Source organism: Jaculus jaculus, chromosome 7, assembly GCF_020740685.1.
Source record: "Jaculus jaculus isolate mJacJac1 chromosome 7, mJacJac1.mat.Y.cur, whole genome shotgun sequence".
NCBI classification, from domain to species: Eukaryota; Metazoa; Chordata; class Mammalia; order Rodentia; family Dipodidae; genus Jaculus; species Jaculus jaculus.
In genome coordinates this window covers 1,286,663-1,312,086 of record NC_059108.1, presented here as the reverse complement: position 1 = coordinate 1,312,086, position 25,424 = coordinate 1,286,663, and the positions used below count along the sequence as shown (strand labels likewise).

Here is a 25,424-nt window from a genome sequence, read left to right as displayed (position 1 = left end):
GCCTCCAGCTACTGCAAACAAACTCCAAATGCATGCACCCCTTGTGCATTGGGCTTATGTGGGTCCCAGAGACTCGAACCTGGGTCTTTTGGCTTTGTAGGCAAATGCCTTAACTGCTAAGTCATTCCTCTGGCCCTTGTTGTGGTTTTTTTGAAGAGTCTCACTGTAGTCGTGGCTGACCTGGAACTCACTTTATAGCCCCAGGCTGGCCTCAAACTCATGGTGATTCTCCTCAGCTTCTGGAATGCTACGGTTAAAGGCATGTACAACCATGACCAGCTCTTTAATAAATTTTTAAAAATACTTACTTATTACTTATTTATGAGAGAGAGAAAAAAGAGAGAGATGGATGTGCCAAGGCCTCTTGCTGCTGCCCACAAACTCCAAACGCATGGACCACTTTATGAGTCTGGCTTTACATGGTACTAGGGAATTGGACACAGGGCAGCAGGTTTTGCAAGCAAGTGCCTTTAACGATTGAGCCATCTCCCCAGCCTCAGAGACCCTGCCTTAAACAATAAATAAATTAAAAAAAAACTGGTGCATATGGTACATAGCCCAATAATACTACTAGGATGTCAGGCTGAGTAACATGCCACTTAAATATTTTTCTTAGTGAAATCTATTCAAGTTTCTAAAAGCTTACTTCAAATGAAAGCAACCTGTAAAGCCACAACCCCATCAATTCTGATTCCCAAGGAGTTAGACACAGATGCCCTGGAAGCAGCTGCCTGGGTTTGGATGCTGGGTCTGCCTTCTCTGGGCCACCCACAGTCCCCAGACCTCCCTTCTGCGCTTCCCTAGGGAAATGAGCTACAAGAGCCGTCCCAGCAGAGCTCTAGGGGAGATTGAGTGTCAACAGTTGAGGCTTTCGTACAAAGCTTGGTATAGAGAAGATGCGGAAGGCACAGGCGCCTCCTCACCGACCGGTCCTTGGTTGGGAGTCTCCACCCTCATTGGGTGACGGGCATTCAAGGGGTTAATTTCAAGGTCCGCAAAGGGGGTCTGACTTTGGGGCAAGCAGAGGTCCTCCAAGGGTGGCCACAAGGGGGAGCAGCTGCACCTGCGCTGGAAGCCTTGGTGACAGCAGCCCACCACACCCTCCCGGATGTTCCCCCTCCCCTCGTCCCCCCCTCCGCCTCCATGGCCTCTTGTCCCAGCCCCTCCCACCTACAGTGCGCTGAGCCATCTGGTCCCCACCCTAGGGACGTCTACTTCTTGTACTCCCTGGCTGGGGTTGAATGGGGACTCTGGGGAGGGGGCTGGCTGGGAGTGGCAAGGGTGGCTCTAGCCCGTGGCGACCCCGCCCCTTCCCAAAGGGCCCTTCCTATGGCCTCTGACCCCTCCTCTTTCCTACCCTGCTCTTCTAGGGCATCCTGGTCTTCGCAAGTCCCTTTCCCAAACCTTCAGGGGCAAGGGGTGTGGGAGGACACACAGAAAGTAGTGGGCACTGGGAAGGGGGCAGGGAGGTAGAAATTATAGACACCAAAAGGAGGGGACACACACACACACACCAGAGACCTAACGAGGCTGAACCAGAGACATAGAGAGACAAAGACAGAAATAGAGGTTGCAGTGAGTGGGAAACGGACTCAAGGGAGAGAGAAACAATCAGATACTGGGAGGAGGGTAGGCTGAAAGAGAGGGCACGGCTGCCAGTGCCAGGATGGAGGGGTACCCAGCAGTGGAGATGTAGTGGCCCAGGTCTGGCAGGGTGGAGGTCGGCGGGAGCCTGGGCAGGGGTAAGGGGCATGGGAGGGGCAGGCCTTCTGCTGCGTCTGCGGCTGCTGCTGCTGCTGGCTGGGGCCGGGGCAGGAGTGGCCTGGAGGCCTCCAAAGGGAAAATGTCCGCCACACTGTTCTTGCTCCAAGGACAGTGCCCTGTGTGAGGGCTCCCCGGAGCTGCCCCAGAGCTTCTCCCCGACGCTCCTGTCACTGTGAGTGCCAGCCTTTCTGTGGGCCTGAATGTGAAGTGGGAAGATGGGGGACCTTAGGGACTGGGGTTGGATGCTGGGGTTTCCATCAGGGTCTTGGGATACTGGGGTTGCTAGAATTTGGAAAGGTAGATGGGGGAGTCCCTAAAGGAAGAGGGACCCCAGTAGTGAGATAGCCAGGGGACGGGCTCAGTACTGCCAGGATCGTTGTCCAGGTGTTGAGGGCATGTGCTGGACAGTACTGTACAGGAGACAGAGCCAGACTCAGTGTAGCAGCCAGAGGCTCCAGGGCAGCAGAAGTCTTTGTAGGAACAGAGAATTAGACTGGTTTTGTCCTCACTCACCTCTGTCCACATCTCCAGCTCACTCATCAGGACAGGAGTGCCCCAGGTGAAGGCTGGCAGCTTTCTGAAGATTCCCTCACTGCACCTGCTGTGAGTGGGGCCTGGCTGGGCCCACAACCAGCTGAAGGGAGTGGGTGTTCCTGCATGTATGTAGTGGTTCCTGCATACAGAAGCTTTGGGGGATGTTAGGGCACCTATGAGGGGTATGTATGTTGTCTGTGAGAACATGTGAGTCCATGCATTCAACTACATGCATGTGCATGTATATGTGTCCATGGCTGAGAGTGGAGCAAAGATTATATGTCAGATGCAGTTTTGAAACTCTGGAAAACTCTGTTTTGTCCTTTTGCCAGCCTCTTCTCATCCAATACCTTCTTTGTGATTGAGGATGACGCGTTTGTTGGCCTGTCCCACCTACAGTACCTGTGAGTACAACCAGGAGCTGGGGGAAGTGGCCCAGGAGTGGCTTCAGGCTTCTCTGTAGCTCTCAGAGTTGGAGGAGGAGGAAGGGCGGCTGTCTGGACAAGAGCTGGTCCTGTAGAGACAGATCTGTTTTGTGGGAGGCATGAGGACTATTGGCTGTGAATCATAGCTGCTCACCTTGCCTCACTGGACTTCAAGATTCACAAAGGAAGCCAAGCTCAGTAGTACACACCTACCTATCACCCCAGCCACTTGGGAGGCTGAGGCAGGAGGATTGTAAGTTCCAGGCCTGACAGGGTTATATAGAGAATTCAAGGCCAGTCTGAGCAACTTAGTGAGACCCTGTCTGAATATAAGTAAAAAAAAAAACAAAAAAAAAAACGGGCGTGGTGGTGCACACTTTTAATCCCAGCACTCGGGAGGATTGCCATGAGTTCAAGGCCACCCTGAGATGACAGAGTTAATTCCAGATTAGCCTGGACCAGAGTGAGACCCTACCTTGAAAGACCAAAGAGGAAAAAAAAGAAGTGGGGGGGGGATCTCAGTTGGCAAAATGCTTGTCTTGCATGCATGAAGAGCTGAGTTTGATCCCCACAACCCACTTTTATAAAAAGTAAAAATTGAACTGGAGAATTGGCTTAGCAGTTAATGCACTTGCCTGTGAAGCCTAAGGACCCAGGCTTGATTCCCCAGTACCCACGTAAGCCAGATGCACAAGGGGACACATGTGTTTGTTTGCAGTGGATAGAGTTCCTAGTGCACCCATTCTCTTTCTGTCTGCCTCTTTCCTTCTCTCTCACTCTCTCTCTCTCTCAAAATTTTTTTTTTTTTTTGAGGTAGGATCTCACTCTAGCCCAGGGTGACCTGGAATTAACTATATAATCTCAGGGTGGCTTCAAACCCATGGCAATCCTCCTACCTCTGCCTCCCAAGTGGTGGAATTAAAGGTGTACACCATCATGATCAGCTAAATAAAATACTTTTAACAGTAAAAATGCTGGGCATGGTAATGTGCTTGCAATCCCAGTCCTGGGGAGCAGAAGCAGGCCAATCCCTGGGGCTCACTGGCCAGCTAGTCTAGTCTAATTGGAAAACTCTAGGCCAGTGAGAAACCCTTGCTCACAAAAGGAGGATCCAGGCATGGTGGCACATGCCTTTAATCCCAGCATTGGGGAGGCTGAGTTAGGAGGATCGCCATGAGTTCAAGGCCACCCTGAGACTATATAGTGAATTCCAGGTCAGCCTGGGCTAGAATGAGACTACCTCAACAAAACAACAACAGCAAAAATCCTAGAATAACCAGCGAGCTAGTGAGATGGAGTTGGTCACTGGGAATATTTGGATGGGAATTGGTTATTAGGGTTTGATGATGATGTTGGTCATATCTGTGGATAGAATGCTGGGCATTTTCTTTTTTTTCTTTTGTGGTGTTCAGTATAGAACCCAGAACTTTGTGTATTGCTAGGCAAGTGCTATGCAACTAAGCCACACCCCCAGCCCCTTACTGGTGGATTCTAACAAGTGCTCTACCTCTGAGCCACGCCCCCAGCCCCTCACTGTAGATTCTAGACAAGTGCTCTACCTCTGAGCCACGCCCCCAGCCCCTCACTGTGGATCCTAGACAAGTGCTCTACCACTGAGCCACACCCCCATCCCCTCATTGTAGATTCTAGACAAGTGCTCTACCACTGAGCCCCGCCCCCAGGCCCTCACTGTGGATTCTAGACAAGTGCTCTACCTCTGAGCCACGCCCCCAGCCCCTCACTGTGGATCCTAGACAAGTGCTCTACCACTGAGCCACACCCCCAGCCCCTCACTGTAGGTTCTAGACAAGTGCTCTACCACTGAGCCACTTCCCCAGCCCCTCACTGTAGGTTCTAGACAAGTGCTCTACCACTGAGCCACTTCCCTAGCCCCTCACTGTGGATTCTAGACAAGTGCTCTGCCACTGAGCCACGCCCCCAGCTCCTCACTGTGGATCCTAGACAAGTGCTCTACCTCTGAGCTACACCCCCAGCCCCTCACTGTGGATTCTAGACAAGTGCTCTACCTCTGAGCCACGCCCCCAGCCCCTCACTGTGGATTCTAGACAAGTGCTCTACTGCCGACCCATGTCCCAAGTCCTGGTATTGGCTTTAATGAGGATGGGGCTCTGGAGTTGTTGATGAAGAGAGATACCTGGAATCATGTAAGGTGTGGCGGTACTGATAGTGGAGATGGGCGATGTGACTGCTGGGATAACAGTGATACTGTTGGGATGAGCAATGCTGTGCTGAGGTGTGTGACAATGGTGGCAGCACTGATCACAATGGCAACAGTCTTTATAATATGTTGTGATCTTGTTGTAGCAGACAGCTTCAGGTTCTCTGAGGTAAACTTCCAGACCAGGCACAGTTATGGAGGAAGGGATATTAATTGAAGCTTACAGATCCAGAGGAAGTTCCCTAATGGCAGAAGAAGCTGTCCTGTCTTTACATGTCCAAGCAGAAAGAGAGAGAGAGAAGCACAAGCCAAAAGCCACACAGTACAGCACACTTCAGGAACTCCAGCTAGGCACACTTTTCATATCTTTAGATTGAAATCTCAAACCACCACCACACCACACCCAGTGACACCCCCTCCAGCCAGGTGGCTGCGGATGCAAACTACAAACTAATAAAACACTGAATATATTGGAGCCATCTATTCAAGCTACCACACTTGGTATGGGGTTTGTAATTGGTGTTGATGGAGTGGGTCGTGCTATTAATGACAATGGCAGCATGGTGTTGGGGTTAATGGCAGTTACTGGTACTGTGATTGTTAACAATGAGAAAGGTACCCATGTTGGGATGCCAGCACTAAGTGCTGGTCATGCTGGGAATACTGCTGCGAGTGTGATGTTGGTGAGAATGATGGTATTGGCTGTTGTGGGCGGAGCCCTAGTGAGGAGAGGTTCCTAGGGTTGTCAAGTTGTGGGGGCGGGGAAGGGGCCCCCTTCCAGTGTTTTCCAAGGGGTCAATCCTTCTAGCCCCAAGGGCCTCCGCCTCATGCACTCTCCTTCCACAGCTTCATCGAGGACAACAAGATCGGCTCCATCTCTAAGAACGCCCTCAGAGGACTGCGCTCACTCACGCACCTGTGTGTGCCTCTGCACCCCAGCTCTGCAACAGGCAGCCCCACCCCGTTCCCCAAGGCCGCAGTGTATCCAGCCACTCCTGACCGTTCCTCTCCTTCTCTCCCTCTACCAGAAGCCTGGCCAACAACCACCTCGAGACCCTCCCCAGATACCTGTTCAGAGGCCTGGAGACCCTGACTCACGTGTGAGGATTAGGGAGGGCTGGGCTGGGGATAGGGAATGCTTGTGAGGGAAGGGGCATCTGTGCCCTCTGTGGTTGGCATGCATGTGTGTGGCTATGATGCTTCCTATGCATTTTCCTGTGCCCATGGGCACTGTCCTAAACCCTTGCCTGGGGAGGGTCTGTAGAACTAGGCCTCCAGCAGTGGAAGCCAGGTTGCAGTCCCTTCCTGGCCTCTTGCCCCAGGGACCTCCGTGGGAACCCATTCCAGTGCGACTGCCGAGTCCTTTGGCTGCTACAGTGGATGCCCACCGTGAATGCCAGTGTGGGGACTGGGGCCTGTGCAGGGCCCTCTGCCTTGACCCATATGCAGCTCAGCCATCTGGACCCCAAGACATTCAAGTGCAGAGCCATAGGTGGGGGCTCTCCCCATGGGGTGGGTGGGAGGGGCAGCAAGGGTCCCCAGAAGGCAGGGGTGGAGGGAAATGACCACAGGCTGGGAAGCTGGTCTTCCTCTCTCTGAAGCCTCAGTTACCTGTCTGAAAGTAGGGACTCAAACAATGACCTAGTGTTGCTATGATGACCCAATACTGTGTTCGTGTCTGTATAGCATTCATTTTAGAGACAGGGTCGCCTTTCGTAGACCAGGTTAGTCTTGAACCTCCACCTGCCAAGTGCTGATATTGCAAGTGTGCACCGCCACACCTGGTCTCTGCACAGAATTCAATGCAGGGCCTGGAACAAGGGGCATTTGTTTGTTTGTTGATATAGGATCTCATACGGTTGCCTAGGTTGACTATGAACTTGTGATGATCCTCCTGCCTCAGCCTCCCCAGTGCTGAGGTGACAGGCAGGCACCACTGTGCCCGGCTTATAAAAGGCTTTATTTTATTTGTTTGTTTGTTTGTTTGTTTATGAGAGAGAGAGAGAGAATGGGCAAGCTAGGGCTTCTAGCCTCTGCAAATGAACTCCAGACACATGTACCACCTTGTACATCTGGCTTAGATGGGTAATGGGGAATGATACTGGGTCCTTAGGTGTTGTAGGCAAGTGCTTTAATGGCTGAACCATCTCTCCAACCCTAAAAGGTTTTTTTTGTTGTTGTTTGTTTGTTTTTTTCGAGGTAGGGTCTCACTCTGGTCCAGGCTGATTTGGAATTAACTCTGTAGTCTCAGGGTGGCCTTGAACTCATGGCGATCCTCCTACCTCTGCCTCTCGAGTGCTGGGATTAAAGGCGTGCACCACCACGCCCGGCTATTTTTTTTATTTTATTTTTTTGAGGTAGGGTCTCACTCTAGTGCAGGCTGACCTGGAATTCACTGTGTAGTCTCAAGGTGGCCTTGAATTCATGGCACTCTTCCTACCTCTGCCTCCTGAGTGCTGGGCTAAAGGCGTGTGCCACTACACCCTGCTCCTAAAAGGCTTTTTATGACTGTTCACTCATATTGTTGTGAGCATAAAATTGAACGCTTTTTAAAAACTACCCATGCCCAGATATTGTGCCAGGACCAACTCACCTCACTCGAGTTAACCTCGTTTTGCTTTTCCATGAATATATTGTGGAACCGTTTGGATATGGAGTCATGTAGAAAACTAGCCTGGTTCTTGCCCTCGCTGAGCTCAGAGTGCAGAGGAAGCCAGGCTACTCCAGTCTGTCCAGGAGTAGGCAGAGGGTATGGGGTAAGAGACAGAATGTAGGCAGGGGGTTTGGCCAGGGCAGGGAGAGAAGAGCCTGGGCCAGGGCAGCAGTGGAAGCCAGAACCTGGGCCAGGCCTGCACAGAGCTGGGGATCTACGGGGGCTTCTTAGAGGAGTGGGCTTTGGTGTTCCAACCCGAAGTTTCTTTAAGCAAGTTCTACAAACAGAATATTAGCTATGTGTGAGGCATGATTTTGGTCCATGGGGCTCAAAATAGAGCGGTTTAACCCGGGCATCACTTCTTTTTGCAACACCAAGGACAGACCCCAGCTTAGCACGTGCCAGGAAGTCACTCTACTCCCAGTCACACCCCAGCTGGGGTCCAGCCTTTATTTTGTTATCCACAAACGTTCAGTGATGTCCACTCCGTGCCCAGGCCTGAGAGAGATGGTGGGTGCACCATAGTGACCCAAAGGCCCAAATCTGGACCTCATGGGACTTTAGTACCTGGAAGATTGGGAAGACAGATGCTAATTAAGATACACCACAAATAAGCATGTGTGATTAATACAGGAGTGATGAGAGTTTGAGGGGGGCCTCCTATCTTACATGGGGTTCAGAAAAGGATTCTCTGAAGAGGGGACATTAAATTTGAATTTAGCGAAGTGAGAGAAGGAAGTACCTCTATGGAAAGGGATTAGCATGAGCAAGGGCCCTGAGGCAGCCCAGAACTTGCCTTATTTGTGGATCAAAGGAAGGGCAGGTTGGGGCTGGGAAGGTGCCTTTGTCAGGTAAGTGCTTGCCCACAAGCGTGAGGACTTGAGTTCAGATCCCCATCGCTCGTGTAGAGCCAGGCATGGAGCAAACATCGGTAATCCCAGAGCTGGGGAGGCAGAGGCAGGAAGATCACCAGGGTCTGTTGACTAGCTAGTCTAGCCAAATGGGTCAACTCCAGGCTCAATGGGAGACTGTGTCTCAAAAAAGAAGATGGAGTGCTGGAGAGATTGCTTAGTGGTTAAGGTGCTTGCCTGTGAAGTCTAAGGACCCAGGTTCGACTTTCCAGGTCCCACATAAGCCAGATGCACATGGTGGAGCTCCATGGAGGTCATTTGCAGTGACTAGAGACCCTGGAATACCCATTCTCTCTCTCTCCCTCCTTCTCTCCCTCTGTCTCTAAAAGAAAAACAAATGTGAGCCACCAAGCCCCACCTTAAAATAAAAAGAAGATGGAAGTCGGGCCTGATGGTACATGCCTTTAATCCCAGCACTTGGGAGGCAGAGGTAGGAAGATTGCCATGAGTTCAAGGCCACCCTGAGACTACATAGTGAATTCCAGGTCAGCCTGAGCTAGAATGAGACCCTACGTCAAAAAAACAGAAAAAAAAAAGATGGAGAACAAATGAGGAAGACACCTAATGTCAACCTCTGTCCTCCACATACATGCACACACAGGCATGTACATGCATGGGCATATGGGCATGCATACCCTCACACACTTATGAACACACATACATGGGGCTGGGGGAAGGCAAGTGTGGCTGAGAGTAGTGAGTAAAGTTGACAGTAAAGGTGACAGGACCTCACCATGCAGGACTTTCAAAGCCACAGAGAGGAGACTTTATTCTGAGGGCCAAGGGAAGCCAGGGAGAGGTTCAAACAGGGAGTGATGTGGTATGGTGGATATATTTTTTTAAGATCCTGTTGGGCATAGGTGCACACCTGCTATTCGTCCACTAGAGGCTGAGATGGGAGGATTATGAGTTTGAGATTAGCCTGGACTACATAGCTACATTCCTGTATAAAAAAAAAAAAAAAAAAAGAAAAAAGACCTCTTTTGTGTGGGCACTCCTGGCAGTTTGAGTTACTGTTTCAATCTTGATGCCTAGGAATAAGGCCTGGTATACAGGGTGACATACTACAAGTGGGTCACAGCCTGGACCTTCTACTAACAACTTGGGTAGTTTGCCATGAAAAGCTAAAGTGGCCAGACATGATGGCCTTTAATTCCAGCCCTCTGATGGCAGAGGTAAAAGGATTACTGTGAATGCAAGGGCAGCCTAGGGCTACAGAGTGAGTGCCAGGTCAGCCTGAGCCAGAGTGAGACCCTACTTTGGGGAAAGAAAGAAAGAAAGAAAGAAAGAAAGAAAGAAAGAGAGAGAGAGAGAGAGAGAGAGAGAGAGAGAGAGAAGGAAGGAAGGAAGGAAGGAAAGGAAGGAAGGAAGGAAGGTAGAGGGAGGAGGGAGGGAGGGAGGAAGGAAGGAAGGAAGGAAGGAAGGAAGGAAGGAAGGAAGGAAGGAAGGGGGAAGGGAGGGAGGGGGAGGGAGAGAAGGAAGAAAGGAAGGGAGAGAGAGAGAGGGAAGAAAGGAAGGGAGAGGGAGGGAGGGAGAAAAGGAAGGAAGAAAGGGAGAGAGGGAGGATAGGGAGTGAAGGAAGGAAGGAAAGAAGGAAGGGAGAGGGAGGGAGGAAGGGAAGGAAGGAAGGAAGAAGAAAGAAAATGAAGGAAGGAAGGAAGAAAGGAAGAAGAAAGAAAAGCTAAGCTGCTATAACAGATGCTCCAACAGTGAATCTAAGAGACCAGTAGGCAGGGTGGATGGAGCAGCCCCTGGCACTGCCTTTGTTTTCATGGTTAGAACCAGCCTGTGGGCAATCACATGCCATCTCTTCAGAAGAGGGGCAGGAAGAAGCCAAGCCCAGAGCAAGCTGTTTCACACAAGGAAAGGGGGTGACATAACCATTTGCTCTTGTCCCCTATGAACTTGACCTTGACATAGTTGCTGGGGAGGGTGTTAGTAAGGGTGCTGGGGTACTCTGGCTTCTGGCTGGAGCACATGATGGTCAGCTCCAATCCTGTATGAAGGTGAATTTCTTTTCTTTCTTTCTTTTTTTTGGTTTTGGCCTTTTTCCTCCCTCTCTTTTTTACTTTTCTCCCTCTCCTCCCCTCCAGGTCTTTTTTTCTCTCCCTGTCTTTCTCTTTCTCCCTGTGATACTGAGGATTAATCCCACATGCCAGGCAAGTGCTCCCACTGCTGAGCTATATCCCACTTCATTGATGATTTCTAGGCAGGAGCTCTGCAGCTGAGCCATGTCCCTTGCTCCTCACTGGTAGTCTAGTCAAGTATTCTAACCACTGAAGTACATCCTCCTCTTTTTACTTTTCATTTTGTGACAGGCCTTACAAAGTTACCTAGGCTGGCCTGAACTCTTTCTGTATTCCAGGCAGGCCTTGAATGTAGGAGCGTGCACACGTGTGTGTGTGTGTGTGTGTGTGTGTGTGTGTGTGTGTGTGTGTGTTTGAAGCAGAGTCTCACTCTAGCCCAGGCTGACCTTGAACTCATTGCTATCTCTTGCCTCAGCTTCCTGAGATGGGATGATAGGCGTGTGTCTCTGGCCTGCTGAGAAGGATGGATTTGGTGGGATAGCTGACTGCCTCAGTACATACCCTCAGCTTCCTGGTCATGCCAGAGGGTAACTCACAGGACACTGTTGTGAGGTGAAATGAGTAACTAAGCATGCTATTTGATTTGATTTTTTTTTTTTAATCAGTGCCTCACTCTAGCCAGGCTGACCTGGAACTCACTCTGTAGCCCTAGGATGGCCTCAACTCACCACCATCCTCCTATTTCAGCCTCCAGAGTGCTGAAATGTGTCTCTAAGGGGTGAACACCCAGAGCACTCCTCATTTCAAAGATTCTAACCAAGGCCCAGCAGTGAGGACCTTTGGGGTCCTGTAGGCCTGCCTGACTCTCTTGCCACCTGTAGAGCTGTCCTGGTTCCAGACTGTTGGGGAGTCAGCACTGAGCGTGGAGTCCTTCTCCTACCAGGAGGAACCCCACATGGTCCTGGCACAGCCCTTCGCAGGCCGATGCCTGATCCTCTCCTGGGACTACAGCCTGCAGCGATTCCGGCCTGAGGAAGAGCTGTCCGGTGAGCTACCCTCCTGTCCCGGCCTCCTTTCGCCTGTCCCAAGGCCGCTGATGGCCATCCTTGACTGTGTCCCACCCCCACAGCGCCCTCGGTGGTGTCCTGCAAGCCGCTGGTGCTGGGCCCGCGGCTCTTCGTCCTGGCTGCCCGCCTGTGGGGAGGTTCGCAGCTGTGGGCCCGGCCCAGCCCGGACCTGCGTCTGGCCCCGATGCAGGTCCTGGCCCCGCGACGGCTGTTGCGTCCCAACGATGCGGAGCTGCTGTGGCTGGACAGGGAGCCCTGCTTCGTGGTAGCTGACGCCTCCAAGGCTGGCAGCACCACGCTGCTGTGTCGTGATGGGCCGGGCTTCTACCCGCGCCAGAGCCTGCACGCCTGGCACCGGGACACGGATGCTGAGGCCCTGGAGCTGGACGGCCGTCCGCATCTGCTGCTGGCGTCTGCCTCGCAGAGGCCAGTGCTCTTCCACTGGCTTGGTGGCCGCTTCGAGAGGCGCACGGACATCCCCGAAGCAGAGGACGTCTACGCCACACGTCACTTCCAGGCCGGTGGCGATGTGTTCCTGTGCCTGACACGCTACATCGGGGACTCCATGGTGAGGCTGGGCCCAAGCAGACGGGTTAGGCAGGGGGCACATCAGCCAGGCGGGACCAGAGCAGCTGACCTTCCCTGAGGGCTGCTATGCCAATGTTTGAGTATTGATGCTGACCGTATTGTGTCCACTACAATCTAAACTCTGGCATGGATTTACATGGTGGCTTTTGAACTCTGACCCCAGCCCAGAACTGACTCCAAGCCTGTGTGACCTGGAAAGGCTGGCTGTCAAGCACTACATGTCCCCCAATACTAACACTATGCTCAAGATTTTTTTCAAGGTAGGGTCTCACTCTAGCCCAGGCTGACCTGGAATTCACTATCTAGTCTCAGGGTGGCCTTGAACTCATGGCAATCCTCTTACCTCTGCCTCTGGAATGCTGGGATTAAAGCTGTGGGCCACCATGCCCAGCAAAAAAAAAATTTTTAACGCTAAGGGTGGAACCCAGGCCCTGTCCATTCTGGGCCAGTGCTGTACTGCTGAGCCACACCCCAAACCCTCAGTGATTTAGGCATGCAATCTCCCCCTGGGTTACAATCCCTGCATTTGATTGGTTTTTTTTTTTTTTTTTTTTTTTTTTTTATCATTTGCAATGAGGCTGAGCACAGCAGAACAAACTCCAGATGCATCTGGCTTTAAATGGGTACTGGGGAATTCAACCTGGACCGTTAGGCTTTGCGACTGAGCGCCTTTAACCCCTGAGCCATCTCTCCAGCCCCCTGCATTTGGTTTTTTGAGATGGTCTCAGAGTCTTACTATGGAATCCAGGCTGGTCTCAAATTCTTGATCTTTATGCTGGTTTTACAGGATGTGCCACCACGCCCTTCTCTAAGATTCAGATTCTACCCCTTCAGCCTTAGCTCTGCATTTGACTCCAAGCCACCACCACTACCTCCCCAGATTTCCCTCCAAGGCTGACCCTTTGTTAAGCCCTATCCTCCTCCTCCCTTTCCAGAGTGAAGTGCAGCCAGGGAAAGTGCTTCTCTCTCTCCTCTCCCTTCCACCCCCTCCCTGCACTCTCACTCTCTCTGCCTCTCAGCTGTTCACAGGATCTCTGGTGGAAAACAGAGTGAGGACAAAAATACCATCCAGAGACTAGACAAAGGTCTGGGGAAGGTGGACGCTGAGCCAGGGTGTGGACAGAGGTGGTGGGAGATGCATAAATACTGATAGTTAGATCAACAGACAGTTGCTGAACCTTTCTGTGGGCATGAGGGAGAGCAAGGGTCATGAGCAACTCCAAGCATGTGTTCTGAGCAGCCTAATGGGGAAGTTATGAAGTGAGGAAAGCTCCCAGGCACTGGATTATAAGGCTGTAGTCTCAGTACCAGGCTGAAGCAGAGGGGTTATGAATTTGAGGTCAGTCAGGGATGCATGGTGAATCCAGTGCTACCCAAGAAAGGCTACATACCAAGACACTATCAAAAAAAAAAAAAAAAAAAGTTAAGAAAGCTATGGGAATCCTGCTATGGATCATGCCTGGAATCCCAGCCCTTGGGAGGCTGAGACAGGAGGATTGCCATAAATTTTTGAGGCAATCCTAGGCTACAGAGTTTTCACTTGTCTCAAAAAAAAAAAAAAATACAAAAGGGCCGGGTTTGATCCCAGCACTCAGGAGACTGAGGTAGGAGGATCTCTGAGAGTTTGAAGCCACCCTCATACTACATAGTGAATTCCAGGTCAACCTGGGCCAGAGTGAGACTCTACCTCAAAAAAATCAAAATGTAAAATAATGGGGAAAAAAATGAGAAAGAAAAAAGAGGAAGGAAGGGAGGGAGGAAGGAAAGAAGGAGAAAAGGAAAGCGGGGAGGGAGGGAGAGGATGTAAGAAAGAAAAACAGCTCTGCAGCCCCTCTAACCAGTTTCAAGTCCTCCGGCCTGGGTGGAGGACAGATAGGCATTGTCCTGGCACCTTCAGGGGCCCTGGGACCTAATGAGCCACCCACCCCACAGGTCATGCGCTGGGACGGCTCTATGTTCCGCCTTCTACAGCAGCTCCCTTCTCGAGGGGCTCATGTCTTCCAGCCCTTGCTCATCGCCAGGGACCAGCTAGCCATCCTGGGCAGCGACTTTGCTTTCAGCCAAGTCCTCCGCTTGGAGCCTGACAAGGGGCTCCTGGAGCCGCTGCAGGAGCTGGGGCCCCCTGCCTTGGTGGCTCCCAGGGCCTTTGCCCATGTCACCTTAGCGGGCAGACGCTTCCTGTTTGCAGCATGCTTCAAGGGCCCCACGCAGATCTACCAGCACCACGAGCTGGACCTCAGTGCCTGACACCGGACAGGACCCTGGATATGGCCAGGTGGCGGGCAAGTGCAGTCTGGGACATCTGGATGCCCTCTGGGGGTACTAAGGTCACTGCCGCTCCTGAGATACAGACTACAGGCTAAGTGCATCATCAGCCCCAGTCAAAATACCCCATCCCTTGGATGGTCTGTGACCGCTGTGGACAAATGGAAGGTCCCAGCTCCCTGTGACGTCTGAGCTGTCCTCCCAAGCTGGAGCCACATCTTGGGACAGATGCTCCCAAAGATGACTTGCCTTGGGCATTCATCCAGCAACACCATGCAAGAGACCCCCCCCCCCCAACATAACCCCTCCTGCTCCTGGAGGAAGAACCAGGGAAGCAAGACTTGCCCTCAAACTCAATCTGGCCAATGGCTTCCACGGAGGAGTGCCTGTGTCTATAATGTCACAGTTGCTGGGCAGTTTTTTCTGACCAGGTCATTCCCTCAGCAGCTTGTGCGCCCCGCAGATCTACTGTCAAAGGCTGCCCTCCATCCTTTGCACGTGCGCAAGAGGAGGCTGAGGGAGGGTTGAGTTTAAGAGGTGTCGCGGGAAACTCCGGGCACCCCTTCCTAAAAGTGCGACAGGGGTAAGGACAGAAAGTATGAGTTCAATAAATGCGCTGGGCATCCACCCCACCCTTTTGTGGGATCTTTTATGGGCCAAGCTTGTGAATAGCATGGGGGTGGTTGGAGCCTCTGGAGCTTCATAGGCCGGACGAGATCCTAGGGACGTATTCTGACAGCTGCAGCGGGGTCTTTATGGGGTGTAGGCTAACGGGGTTGGTGGATCGTGGAATGTCTGAGGGATAGAAGGAACAGTTAGGTGACAGGTCAACAGTTCACTGTGGCCAAGGCATGGTGGCACTCGCCTTTAATCCTAGCATCGCACTCGGGAGGCAGAGGCAGGAGGATCGCTGTGAGTTCCAGGCCACCCTGAGACTACATAGTGAATTATTGCAGGTCAGCCTGAGCTAGAGTGAAACCCTATCTCAAAAAAACAAAACAAAACAGTTCATTGAGTGTTTCTTTAGGCCATGTCTTGACTCGGGGCCTCGGCATTGTAGGACCTCTTGGAGAGCGTGTGTGTGCACATGCATTTGTCTGCACACGGAGGCCAGAGCGTTACTTTGTTCTTTGAGGCAGGGTCTGGTTGGCAGGGTCTGGTAGCTCATTATTAGGGTAGACTAGCCAGTGAGCCTGAGGAATTTCCCAGTGTCCACGTCCCCAGCGCTGGGATTTCAGTCAGCAGCACTACACCTGGCATTCAGTGGATCTGGGGATATGAGTTCAGATCTGATGTTATGCAGCAAATGCATGATTATTCATTGACCTATCTCCTCTGCTCTACTTTTAGAGTGCTTTGAAGGGGTTTAGGCATTCTATGGAGTGGTTCATGGGAACATACCGGATGCCTTATTGAGTATTAAGGAGTCTTGGGACAGTCTGGGGTCAGTGGTGGTTTTCACACTGTATGGCCATTGCATTCTATTAGGAGTGTCCTGGGGGAATTAAAGATCTCATAGGATGGGATATTTTTTTATCATTATGGGAGTTGTTAATAAAATTTTGAAAACAAAAAAGATCTCACAGGAGCATAGAGTCTAGGGAAAGGTCTCATAATGAAGTGGGCTCTCAGGTGAGAGATAGTGGGGGTCCTCAACTAGCTGAGTGTCTTCAGCATGGTAGGATGAGCCTATATCCTTGTTTTTCTGGCAGTCCCAATGTCTACCCAAGAGCCGAATACTTCATGAAGTTTCACTCTCAAATGTGTCCCTTGAACATCTTGACACCTTCAATGGCACACATGACTCCTATTCTGTACAGGGGGAGAGCAGGCTCCATGCCCACCAACAGGTCATGACACATAGGCCTAATCCCAACTGAGATGCCCTCCAACACCTAGCTGACTCCAGGACCCACACTTTCCTCCCAGCCCCCAGCTCCTCATCCTGGCACCTGGCCCCACCTAGGCAAGCACACAGAGTTCTGAGGTCATCTGGGCAGGATGCAAAATCATTTTAGATTAAAAACTGAACAAAGAGCCCACTCCCAGGAAAGCTGAGACAAGGCCCTGGCAAGGCAGTGTCAAGAGAGGAAGCAACAGGTGGACCTGGAGCTCAGGCCACCTGCAGAGTCAAGACCTGGGGACAAAGGTACTCCATGCTCTTGCAGCTGGTCCATCCTCAGCAGTTGCGGGCAGAGCCTGGGAGAGGCAACAAACAGGTCAGCTTATGAGGTCAGATCATATTCTTTCTTCCCAATGCAGGCACCTCCCTCCCCTCTCCCTACACTCTCCCCCAGGTTGCCTATGGTCCTGGGCCACCCCTGTCTTACCTGGCATGATGAGAGGTGGTCCATCCCCTGGACGGTGACTAAGGAAACAAAGGTGGTAATAGGACTAGGGAAACCGCTTAACTGGTGAAGTGTTTGCCTACGAGCATCTGCAGCACCCATGTGAAAATGTCTGACCTGGATGGTGTACGCCTATGGTCTCAGCAGAGAGAGAGAGAGTGGAGAGAGAAGGGTCCCTGTGGCTCACTGGCCACCCAGCCTAGCCTAATTGTGGACATCCAAGCCAGTGAGAGTCCCTGTTTCAAAGGAAATGGCCCATATCAGAGAGTAACAGCATTCTATGTTGTCCTCTGGCCTCCACGTGAACCCACACCCACATGTACCCCTCCAAACACACACACATACAAAACAGGGTGGTAATATCCAAAAAAATCCACCCACGTCTGTCCTCTCCCTTCAGGGATTAAGGATTCTCAGCTTGCCCAGACAAGAAAAGCTTCCGGGCTGTTTTCCACCTTAGGTTTCTACAGAGCTAGGGGCCAAGTACCTCAGGATCTGGAGCCATCTGGGGATTCTATATATGCCTGAGTAACAAGCCTGGGGGAATCTCAGTGGCATAGAGACCAGAGGCTGAAGCCTTCCCAGAACCTGGCTCACCTGGGCTTCTGGCTGAACTTGCATTTGCACTTTGAACCTGTTGGAAGGGATCAGAAGTCAGGGGAGGGGGCTCAGAGCCCCACCATCAGCTCCCCACTCCACCCTGGCAGGCTTCTATACTTACTGAAGAGGACGATAATGCCAAGGGCACACAGAATCCCTGCACAGATGAGCCCACCAACCCGGAGGCTGTGCCAGTCTGGGAGAAAAGTAGAGGGGATCTCAAAAGGTCAGCTTGGGGTCCTCTCCATCCATCTCCCAGATACACTGGATGCATATGTCCCGACCTCCTTGTATGTGAGGCACTGGGGATACAGCATTAAGAGGCCCACCCAAACCTCATGCTGGCTGTGCACACATTCTAATTCACACCCAAGCGAACAAGACATGCCACGTCAGTCAGATAGAAGCAATTTGAAGGAAAACTATGTGGTGGGACAGAAATCCAGAAGGTGTGTCTTGAAAGTGATCAAGTAAGGGCTTTCTGCAGAGTCAAGACCTGGGGACAGAGATGCTCTCTGCTCTTTCAGCTGGTGACACAGGAGCAGAAATGTGCAGGAAGTGGGAGGGAGCCACGCAGTCCATGGACAAGGGGCTGAGGAGATTGCTCAGTGGTTATAGATGCTTGCTTGCAAAGTCTGTCTGTCAGTCCCGGTTCAATTTCCCAGTACCCAAGTAAAGCCAGACAAAAGTGGTGTATGCATCTGGAGTTTGTTTGCAACAGTAAGGGCCCTGAAGAGCCCATATTCCCTCATCCCCTGACTTAAGTAAATAAATATATATTTTTTAAGAATGACATGGAGGAAGGTTTCCCAGGCAGGAGGATCAGCAGGTGTAAAGGTCCTGAGGTTGGTAGCTGTGTGCTATGTCCTGGATGAGCAGGAGGTCACTGTGGCTGGAGCACGAGTGACGCAATGGCGGAGGCAAGGCAAGGTGAGGGCAGAGGGGCGAGGAGGGCACTACTTGGTGGAAACTGGAAGCAGAAAGACCTCCACCAGGGAGTTTTTATCTCCAGCCTTCTCCAGGGGTTTGATGTGACCTAGTAGCTTTTTGTGGGCTGATCTCACATCTGGAATGTCTATCTTGAATTTTCCCCAAGGCCAGGTTGTCACCTCTGGTGCCTTCAATCTACCATATTTACGGTTGGATGACCCAACCCCAGTCCTTTCCTATCCTGGCCCCTTTGGGATTATGTAACTGGGGACCCTCAGCCAAAAGGGTATAGGGCCCTTGACACAAGACACCCTGAGTACTTGTTACTTCACTGCCAGGCTTCCAGTTATTTCTGGGAAAACTGGCAGAACAGTTGAGAAACGTGCCATTCTTACCATAATAGAAAGGACTGTTTTTATCTGCAAGGAAAGAAAAAGAAAGTATGTATCCAAGACAAGGAGCTCTGGGAGACCTTTAGGAAGGGAAGGGCCAAGGGACAATTCCCAACTCACCTTCAGGGTCATTGGCGTCCAGGGCAGGTAGGCCTGAAGGGGACAAGGAGGAAGGAAGGGGGCTGGCTATGGTGGCCTCAGCAGAGCCCTTGCTGGGCCCATAGAGCCTTAGGGGCCTCCAAAGAAGGTTCCTTGGGGGAGTTTCACCTTCGGAGGGCACAGGGTCCATCTCAACTGGACACATCCAACTTGGAGATGTGGCTTTGCCCACCAAGCCACAGAGCCCCACATCTTGGGTCAGGTCATTTCACCTCTGGAAACAGATTCCACTCGATGGCGTGTTTTTTTTAATGTGGTTTGGTTTGGGGTTTTTGGCCATTGCTTGATAGAATACTTCAGACCCATGGGTAGCCTGTACCTCCTTCAGGGACTTTTCTTGTCAAGATGACAGATGACTTCAGTTCCCAGGTCTGTTTCCCCAGGTCAGGCATGCTCACAGCCCACCACCCCAACCGCTGCCACGTCTACATGGCACTGGTTGTGGCTGCTCAACATTCCCCTTCAAAATGACTCACTGTTGACAATTTAAGTGTACTTAATATTAAAATGCAACCTTACATCCCTACCCCAAGCAGAATGCCTCTCCTGCCATGGACAGGTAAAAAATACAATGAGCCAGACCCAGTTAGCTCACCACTGTGAATCGCAGAATGGGGTGGGGAGGGGAGGCAGGAGGACCGCCATGAGCTCCTGGCTAATCTGGATTTATATAGTGGGTTCCAGGCCTGCATGGGCTACAGTGTGAGATTCTGTCTCAGGGAGAAGGGGTGGGGGATAAAAGGAGGAAGGAGAATGGAAGAAGGGAGGAGGAAAGAGGAGAAGAAGAATGAAGAAGAATGAGAAGAAGAAGGGAGGGGCTGCAACAAAAGCAAAGGGCGAGGCCTACGTTCTGGCTAAGAGCAGTATGCTGGCTTAGCCTGGGCAGAAGGGAAACTAAGGACACTCAATTATATTTAAGGAACAAACACATGAGGTTGTTCCAACCCAGGCCCTCTTTCACATGCTTTTCACACATGGACTTGTTTAATCCTCACAATGACTCTATGCTGTTCTAGTGTTCACAGGGGGATCCTGAGGCTCTCGGCACTCCCGTCACTGACTACTTCGCTGTTAGACTCTCAGTTGTGTGTGCAAAGACCATGGCAGGGCCAGTGAAGCCTGAATGGCCCTGAGCAAAGCCTTCTCCTTGGGATGGGATTGGAACTACATGACTTTCTAGCTGTGTGAGCTGCCCATGGGAGGCCCTGTCCTTGTGGGTCCCTCCTGATCACATGTGGCATTTCTTACCCTCAAGGAGATGCCACCTCCTTGGAAGAAATGAAAAACACACACACACTTATTCATGTATGCACAGGTGTGTGTGTGCGCGCACATACACACACAGAGCTGGTTGCTGCTAGCTGGAGACCCAGGGCAAAAGGCAGCTTGGAAGCCAGGGACTCACCTGCCAGCAGGACCAGAAGGCTCAAGGTCACTTCTTGCATGGCACAGCACTGACCTAGAGGAATGTGGAGAGGGCCCAGCCTTAGCAGGGCCAGCAAGTTGCAGGACCCTGTGCCTCTGGCTCCCAGCCCTCACCTCTCCCTGACCAGGGAGCATGGCCCAGGGCATACACAGGAAGGCTGGCATGGAGCCTCACTGGGCTGGGAGATAAGAACCCCAAAGTCAGGTGGGGGCTGGGTGAGCCCTTAGGCCTGCTGAGGGAGCAGCGAGTGTCACCTCCCCACCCCGGGCAGACTTTGGACCTTACCAGGAATGAATGGGTCTCTCCTTGGAGTGGGAGGGGGACAGGCTCTCACTATGTAGCCCGTACTAGCCTTGGACTAGAAATCTTCCTGCTTCAGTTCCCTAGAGTTGAGGTTACAGAGCTGGACCACCCTTCCCAGCTAGTTCTTCCCATTTTACAGATGGAGAAACTGAGGCTCCAAGAGGTGAAAGCAGGAGCTCATAGTCACTTGACCAGGAAGCAGGACTGAACCCAGGTCTGGCTCCCCCATGGTTGATCCTAACTCAAGGTTGTCTGGGCCCTGGGGTGTTTGGGGGAATATGGTGTCAGGAGCCAGGTGGCAGGAGGCCCGGATTCTGGGAGTGCCTCCCATAGACAGTTTGGAGCCTGCCCGGCTCTGCCCACACACTGTAGACATCTGGCTGTGGCTTGAGCTGACTCTTTGAGCTGCTGGGCAGGGTGCATGGGGGAGATAATGCCAGGCTGGGGTGGAGTGTGGGTGGTGGAGGTCCAAGCTTCATCTTCTGTCCCACCCAGGCTGTGTCACCCTCAGCCCTCGCTGAGGCCCCTCTACAGTCCCAAGCCATGAGCAGCCTTTGCCTCTCAGCCCAGCCTAGCCTTGGTGCTTACTCCCCACCCCAGCCCCAGGCCCAGGCCCTGCTGAGCTGCTCCTGGCAGCCACCACTTCCTCATTCCCCAGCTAAGCCTGCTTGCACAGAGCCCCTACCCTGGCCTTGCAGCAGTCCTAACCTCCTGCCACCCTGGGTCTGTACCCCACCACCACCTCTGCGCACCTACCACATATAATGACAATCAGGACACATGGTGACAATGCACACATCACGACAGCAAGAACTAACACTTTTCCCATTCCCCAAGCACTGGACACTGCCTAGGGTGGAAGAAAGTCTAGAGCCGGGGAACACCCATGCCCCACAGACTCCTCTATTTCCCCACTTCCGGCCCCAGGTGCCTGAGAATTCCTTCAGCTTCTCTCTCAATCCCAGGCAGGCCAGGCCACTCATCGTAGCTCCTTGAGGCTAAGGCAGGAGGATTGCTGGTCCCAGGCCTGCCTAGGCTAGAGTGAATTCGAGACCAGCCTGAGCAACTTAGCAAGACCCTGGTCTCAACAATTTTTTTGAAACAAAAGGTTAGGCTGAAGATGTAGTTCCATTGGTAGAGTACTTTCCTAGTGTGCAGGAAGTCCTAGCATGACCCCCTAGCATGGCATAAAACCTGGCATGGTGGTACAAGCCTGTCATTCCACACTGAGGAGGTGGAGGCAGGAGGATAAGAAGGGTCAGATATTCAAAGTTATCCTCCTTTGTAGTGAGTTTGATGCCAGCCTGGGCTACATGAGACCCTGTCTCTTTTTTTTTTTTTTTAAAGTGGAATAAGAACCACAAGATAAATACAAGAGAATTGTTGGGTGATGGCATGGCTCAGCAGGAGAGCACTTGCCTAAAATCCACCAATGATGGCTGGGGGTATGCTTCAGTGATAGAGCAATTGTCTAGAATCCACAGTGAGGGGCTGGGGGCGTGGCTCAGAGGTAGAGCACTTGTCTAGAATCCACAGTGAGGGGTTGGGGGCGTGGCTCAGAGGTAGAGCACTTGTCTAGAATCCACAGTGAGGGGCTGGGGGCGTGGCTCAGAGGTAGAGCACTTGTCTAGAATCCACAGTGAGGGGCTGGGGGCATGGCTCAGAGGTAGAGCACTTGTCTAGAATCCACAGTGAGGGGCTGGGGCATGGCTCAGAGTTAGAGCACTTGTCTAGAATCCACAGAGAGGGGCTGGGGCATGGCTCAGAGGTAGAGCACTTGTCTAGAATCCACAGTGAGGGGCTGGGGCATGGCTCAGAGTTAGAGCACTTGTCTAGAATCCACAGAGAGGGGCTAGGGCATGGCTCAGAGGTAGAGCGCTTGCTAGTACCCAAGGAAAGATTGACCTCATTTTAGTTTGGACATTCATTTCTGTAAGAAAAGGTATTTTTCCTTTAGAGAACATTTCTCAGACATCTATGAACTGGTGTGGGAGGTTAGGTGCAGGTCTGAGGGTGCACTGTATGGTGGCCCATGGTCTCCTGCTGCTTCCTGAAGCTCTGTCACTGCTGGCCCATACAAGCACAACAGCAGTGTCAGCTGACTCTTGCTGAGTGGCCTCCATGCCAGTTCTTTTCTCAATTTGGCCTGGACTTGCTCATCTTCACAGCCTGATGAAGTTGGCACTGTCATTATCCCATACCACGATCTCAACCCTGTCACCTCTTCAAACTCAGCTTAATTCCATGTACACTGCTACTGGCTGCTGCTGGGTGTCCTTAAACCTCTCCCCACAGGCTCCTCCAGTGCTTGGAGTAACTCCCAGTCCATAAAGCAGCTCAGCAACCCAGAGACCCAGGCGTACAAATGGATGGATGTCTCAGTGGCACCTAACCTCGGCACAGAGATTCTCACTCTGCGCCTTTTTGGAGACTGTATGGAAACGGCAGCCAGCTGCCTGCTCTCACCTACCTACTGCGTTCAGGCCATTTTCTGGAGCAGTCCTGTCTGCTTCTGAGCTGACCACAGTGAGAGCCTGCTTGGGGAGGCCCTTGTCTGGGTTACTCTCCATCCCTTTCTGTTCCTTCCTGGCCATTGAGGTCGCAAGGCTGGCCCGAGCACTGCTGTCACAATCTGCCTTCTGCTGTCCCCTCCTTCTCCAAGATGGTGAAGGGGGGCCACATCTGCAAGGGTACGTCACATGGACTCTTCCTCTCTGGGTCCCCAGCCCACTCTAACCTTAAGCTCATGTAGCACCACCCCACCTTTCCTAGCACTTGCCAGGACACACATGTCCCCTATACCTGCTTACCCAGACATCCCATTCCCCCATACCCCAATGCTCTGTTTAGATACCCTTAGACATCCTTCTGACCCCATCTGATCAGATAGCCCCAATTTAGATACCTTTAATATAGTCAGTCACCTCCCATCTACCCAAACACCCTCCAGTGCACCAATATACCCCTAATCTACTTGGATACCCTAGACTCTGCCTCCCCACTCCCATCTATCCAGATAGCCCCAATCCAGATTCTTCCAGTCTTCCTATCCACTCAACACTCCCAATGTAGACACCTTTGGTATGTTCCCAGACATTCAGACACCCAGAATACCGCTCTTAGGAGCCTAAGGTGGGTCACCGCAGCTGTCTGGCCCATTCCCTGGTAAGAGAACCAGAGAACCGTGGGAGAGGGTCACCTGGAGTGGGGGAGGGTACTCTTCTGGCTGTCTCCTGCCCTTAGTAATGCCCAAAGATGGAAGATTCTAGGGTCTTCAACCTCAGTTTCTATGTGGCAGAGGCAGTAAGTGACGAGAAAGGGAAAGTTGAGGGACAGAGGCATGGGGTCCTGGGGGTAAGGGGCCCCACGACGCTCACCTGTGTGGCTCTGCAGGCTGAAGGGAGGTTCCGGGAGAAAGCAGAAATCGGGCTGCCAAGCTAGACTTGCCTTTCACCACAACTGCCACGCCCTGAGCAAACCTGGGCAGGCAGAGAACAAGTCAGGTCTCCTAGAGGCGAGGGGCGACCCCACCCCATTGCTCTCTTAAAGAGACAGCTCCACCCCCTCCCCAGCCTCAGCTCCAGGGAGCTTCCTTAGATCACCAAGGCCACAGGTGAGATTGAGGGAGATCTGGGTGGTCTGAAACTTGGTCTCTCAAAGGAAGGGAGGGGTTGCCTTCAATCTGAACCCCCTAAGGAAACCTAGTAGGGGAGAGTTCTGGGGTCCATAATGGCACACTTCCTGATGGTGGGGCTGTGGAAGAAAGCAACCTATCCGTGTCATCCTTTTTTTTACATAGATTAGGGTTTTGTTTGGGGGTGAGAATGCTAGGTGTTTGTAAGGGACTTAAAGTCAGTCCTCTTCTTAGGCCATGGCTCTGTTGACAGCCCTTAAGGGTCAATAGAAGAAACTGTGGCTAAGGTAGTGACATGAAGAAGACCCTGGAACAATGGTAGAGGTGAGGTTTGGGGGTCTAGGGGCTCTTAGACCAGACTGCAACTCCCACCTAGCCCTGGAGGCTGAGAATGTAATTTACCCACAGGCACCTGCTCAAGTCCCCAACCCACACTCCTCTCACGGATGTGGAAGATGACAGTAGATGCTGGGTCTGTGACATGGGGGGGCTGCCTCCCACTCCACATCAGCTCCCCGCCCTTCAGCCAGCAAGTCTCTATCCTTACCCTCCTTCCTCTTCTGCTCCCCCCACTTTGTGGCATTCCTTCCGGATGGGGTCTGCACAGGCCCCTCATGGTCCCAGTTGGGGGTGTCCCCTCCCCCCAATTCCGCCTTCTTACACAGAAGGACTTTTGTCCAGGGGCTGGATGGAGAACAAGGCACCATTGAGTGGTTGGCAGAGGATTGGGGTCACGGGGAGGGGCAGGGGCAGGGCCAGGAAAGGGGTGGCTTTCTGTGGTGGCCACCAGCTAGCTGGACTCCAGACGACCCACAACCCTATCATGGGGGTGTTGGGAGGAGGGCTGGCAAGAATGGGGTGGAGAGGATCCCAGCCCAGCCTAGGGGATCTTTGCACCTACTCACACCTTTTCCTAGGACATTTCAAGCTTGAATGTCACTAGGAAAACAAAAAACAACAATCAAAGCTGGGCATGGTGGTGCAGAGGTAGGAGGATCACTGTGAATTTGAGGCCATCCTGGGACTACAGAGTAAGTTCCAGGTCAGCCTGGGCTAGAGTGAGGCCCTACCTTGGAATAAAACAAAAACAAAAACAAAAACAAAAACAAAAACAAAAACAAAAACAAAGAAAGAAAAGAAAAGCAACAATCAAAACCTTTGGTGGTCTCCTGAATGGGGTGGTTTCTCCCTCTGGTGGACATCTTCGGAACTGCAGGCA

The 25,424-nt window shown here is 52.1% G+C and overlaps 2 protein-coding genes across 3 annotated transcripts; one reads left to right on the top strand and one right to left on the bottom strand.

Moving 5' to 3' along the window:
- Positions 1-1,751: 1,751 nt before the first annotated feature.
- Lgi4 (leucine rich repeat LGI family member 4) lies at positions 1,752-15,165 on the top strand. The gene is made up of 9 exons (XM_004659911.2): positions 1,752-1,936; positions 2,296-2,367; positions 2,631-2,702; positions 5,749-5,820; positions 5,931-6,002; positions 6,225-6,394; positions 11,375-11,539; positions 11,623-12,128; positions 14,081-15,165. The coding sequence occupies exons 1-9, from the start codon at positions 1,752-1,754 to the stop codon at positions 14,393-14,395; spliced, it is 1,629 nt and encodes a 542-aa protein (XP_004659968.1). The 3' UTR covers positions 14,396-15,165.
- Fxyd3 (FXYD domain containing ion transport regulator 3) lies at positions 15,158-24,809 on the bottom strand. 2 transcript variants are annotated; one of them, XM_045155612.1, is made up of 11 exons: positions 24,753-24,809; positions 23,949-24,050; positions 23,042-23,253; positions 20,248-20,301; positions 18,804-18,836; positions 18,687-18,710; positions 17,483-17,557; positions 17,359-17,395; positions 16,744-16,781; positions 16,551-16,612; positions 15,158-15,208 (listed from the first exon to the last, which is right to left on the bottom strand). In XM_045155612.1, exons 3-10 carry the CDS (start codon positions 23,163-23,165, stop codon positions 16,593-16,595), a joined length of 405 nt encoding a protein of 134 aa, XP_045011547.1. In that variant the 5' UTR covers positions 23,166-23,253; positions 23,949-24,050; positions 24,753-24,809; the 3' UTR covers positions 15,158-15,208; positions 16,551-16,592. The 2 variants fall into 2 exon arrangements, with proteins under 2 accessions (XP_045011547.1, XP_045011548.1); XM_045155613.1 differs by lacking the exons at positions 15,158-15,208; positions 23,042-23,253 and having other exon boundaries at positions 16,402-16,612; positions 24,753-24,789.
- Between the last annotated feature and the right edge of the window lie 615 nt (positions 24,810-25,424).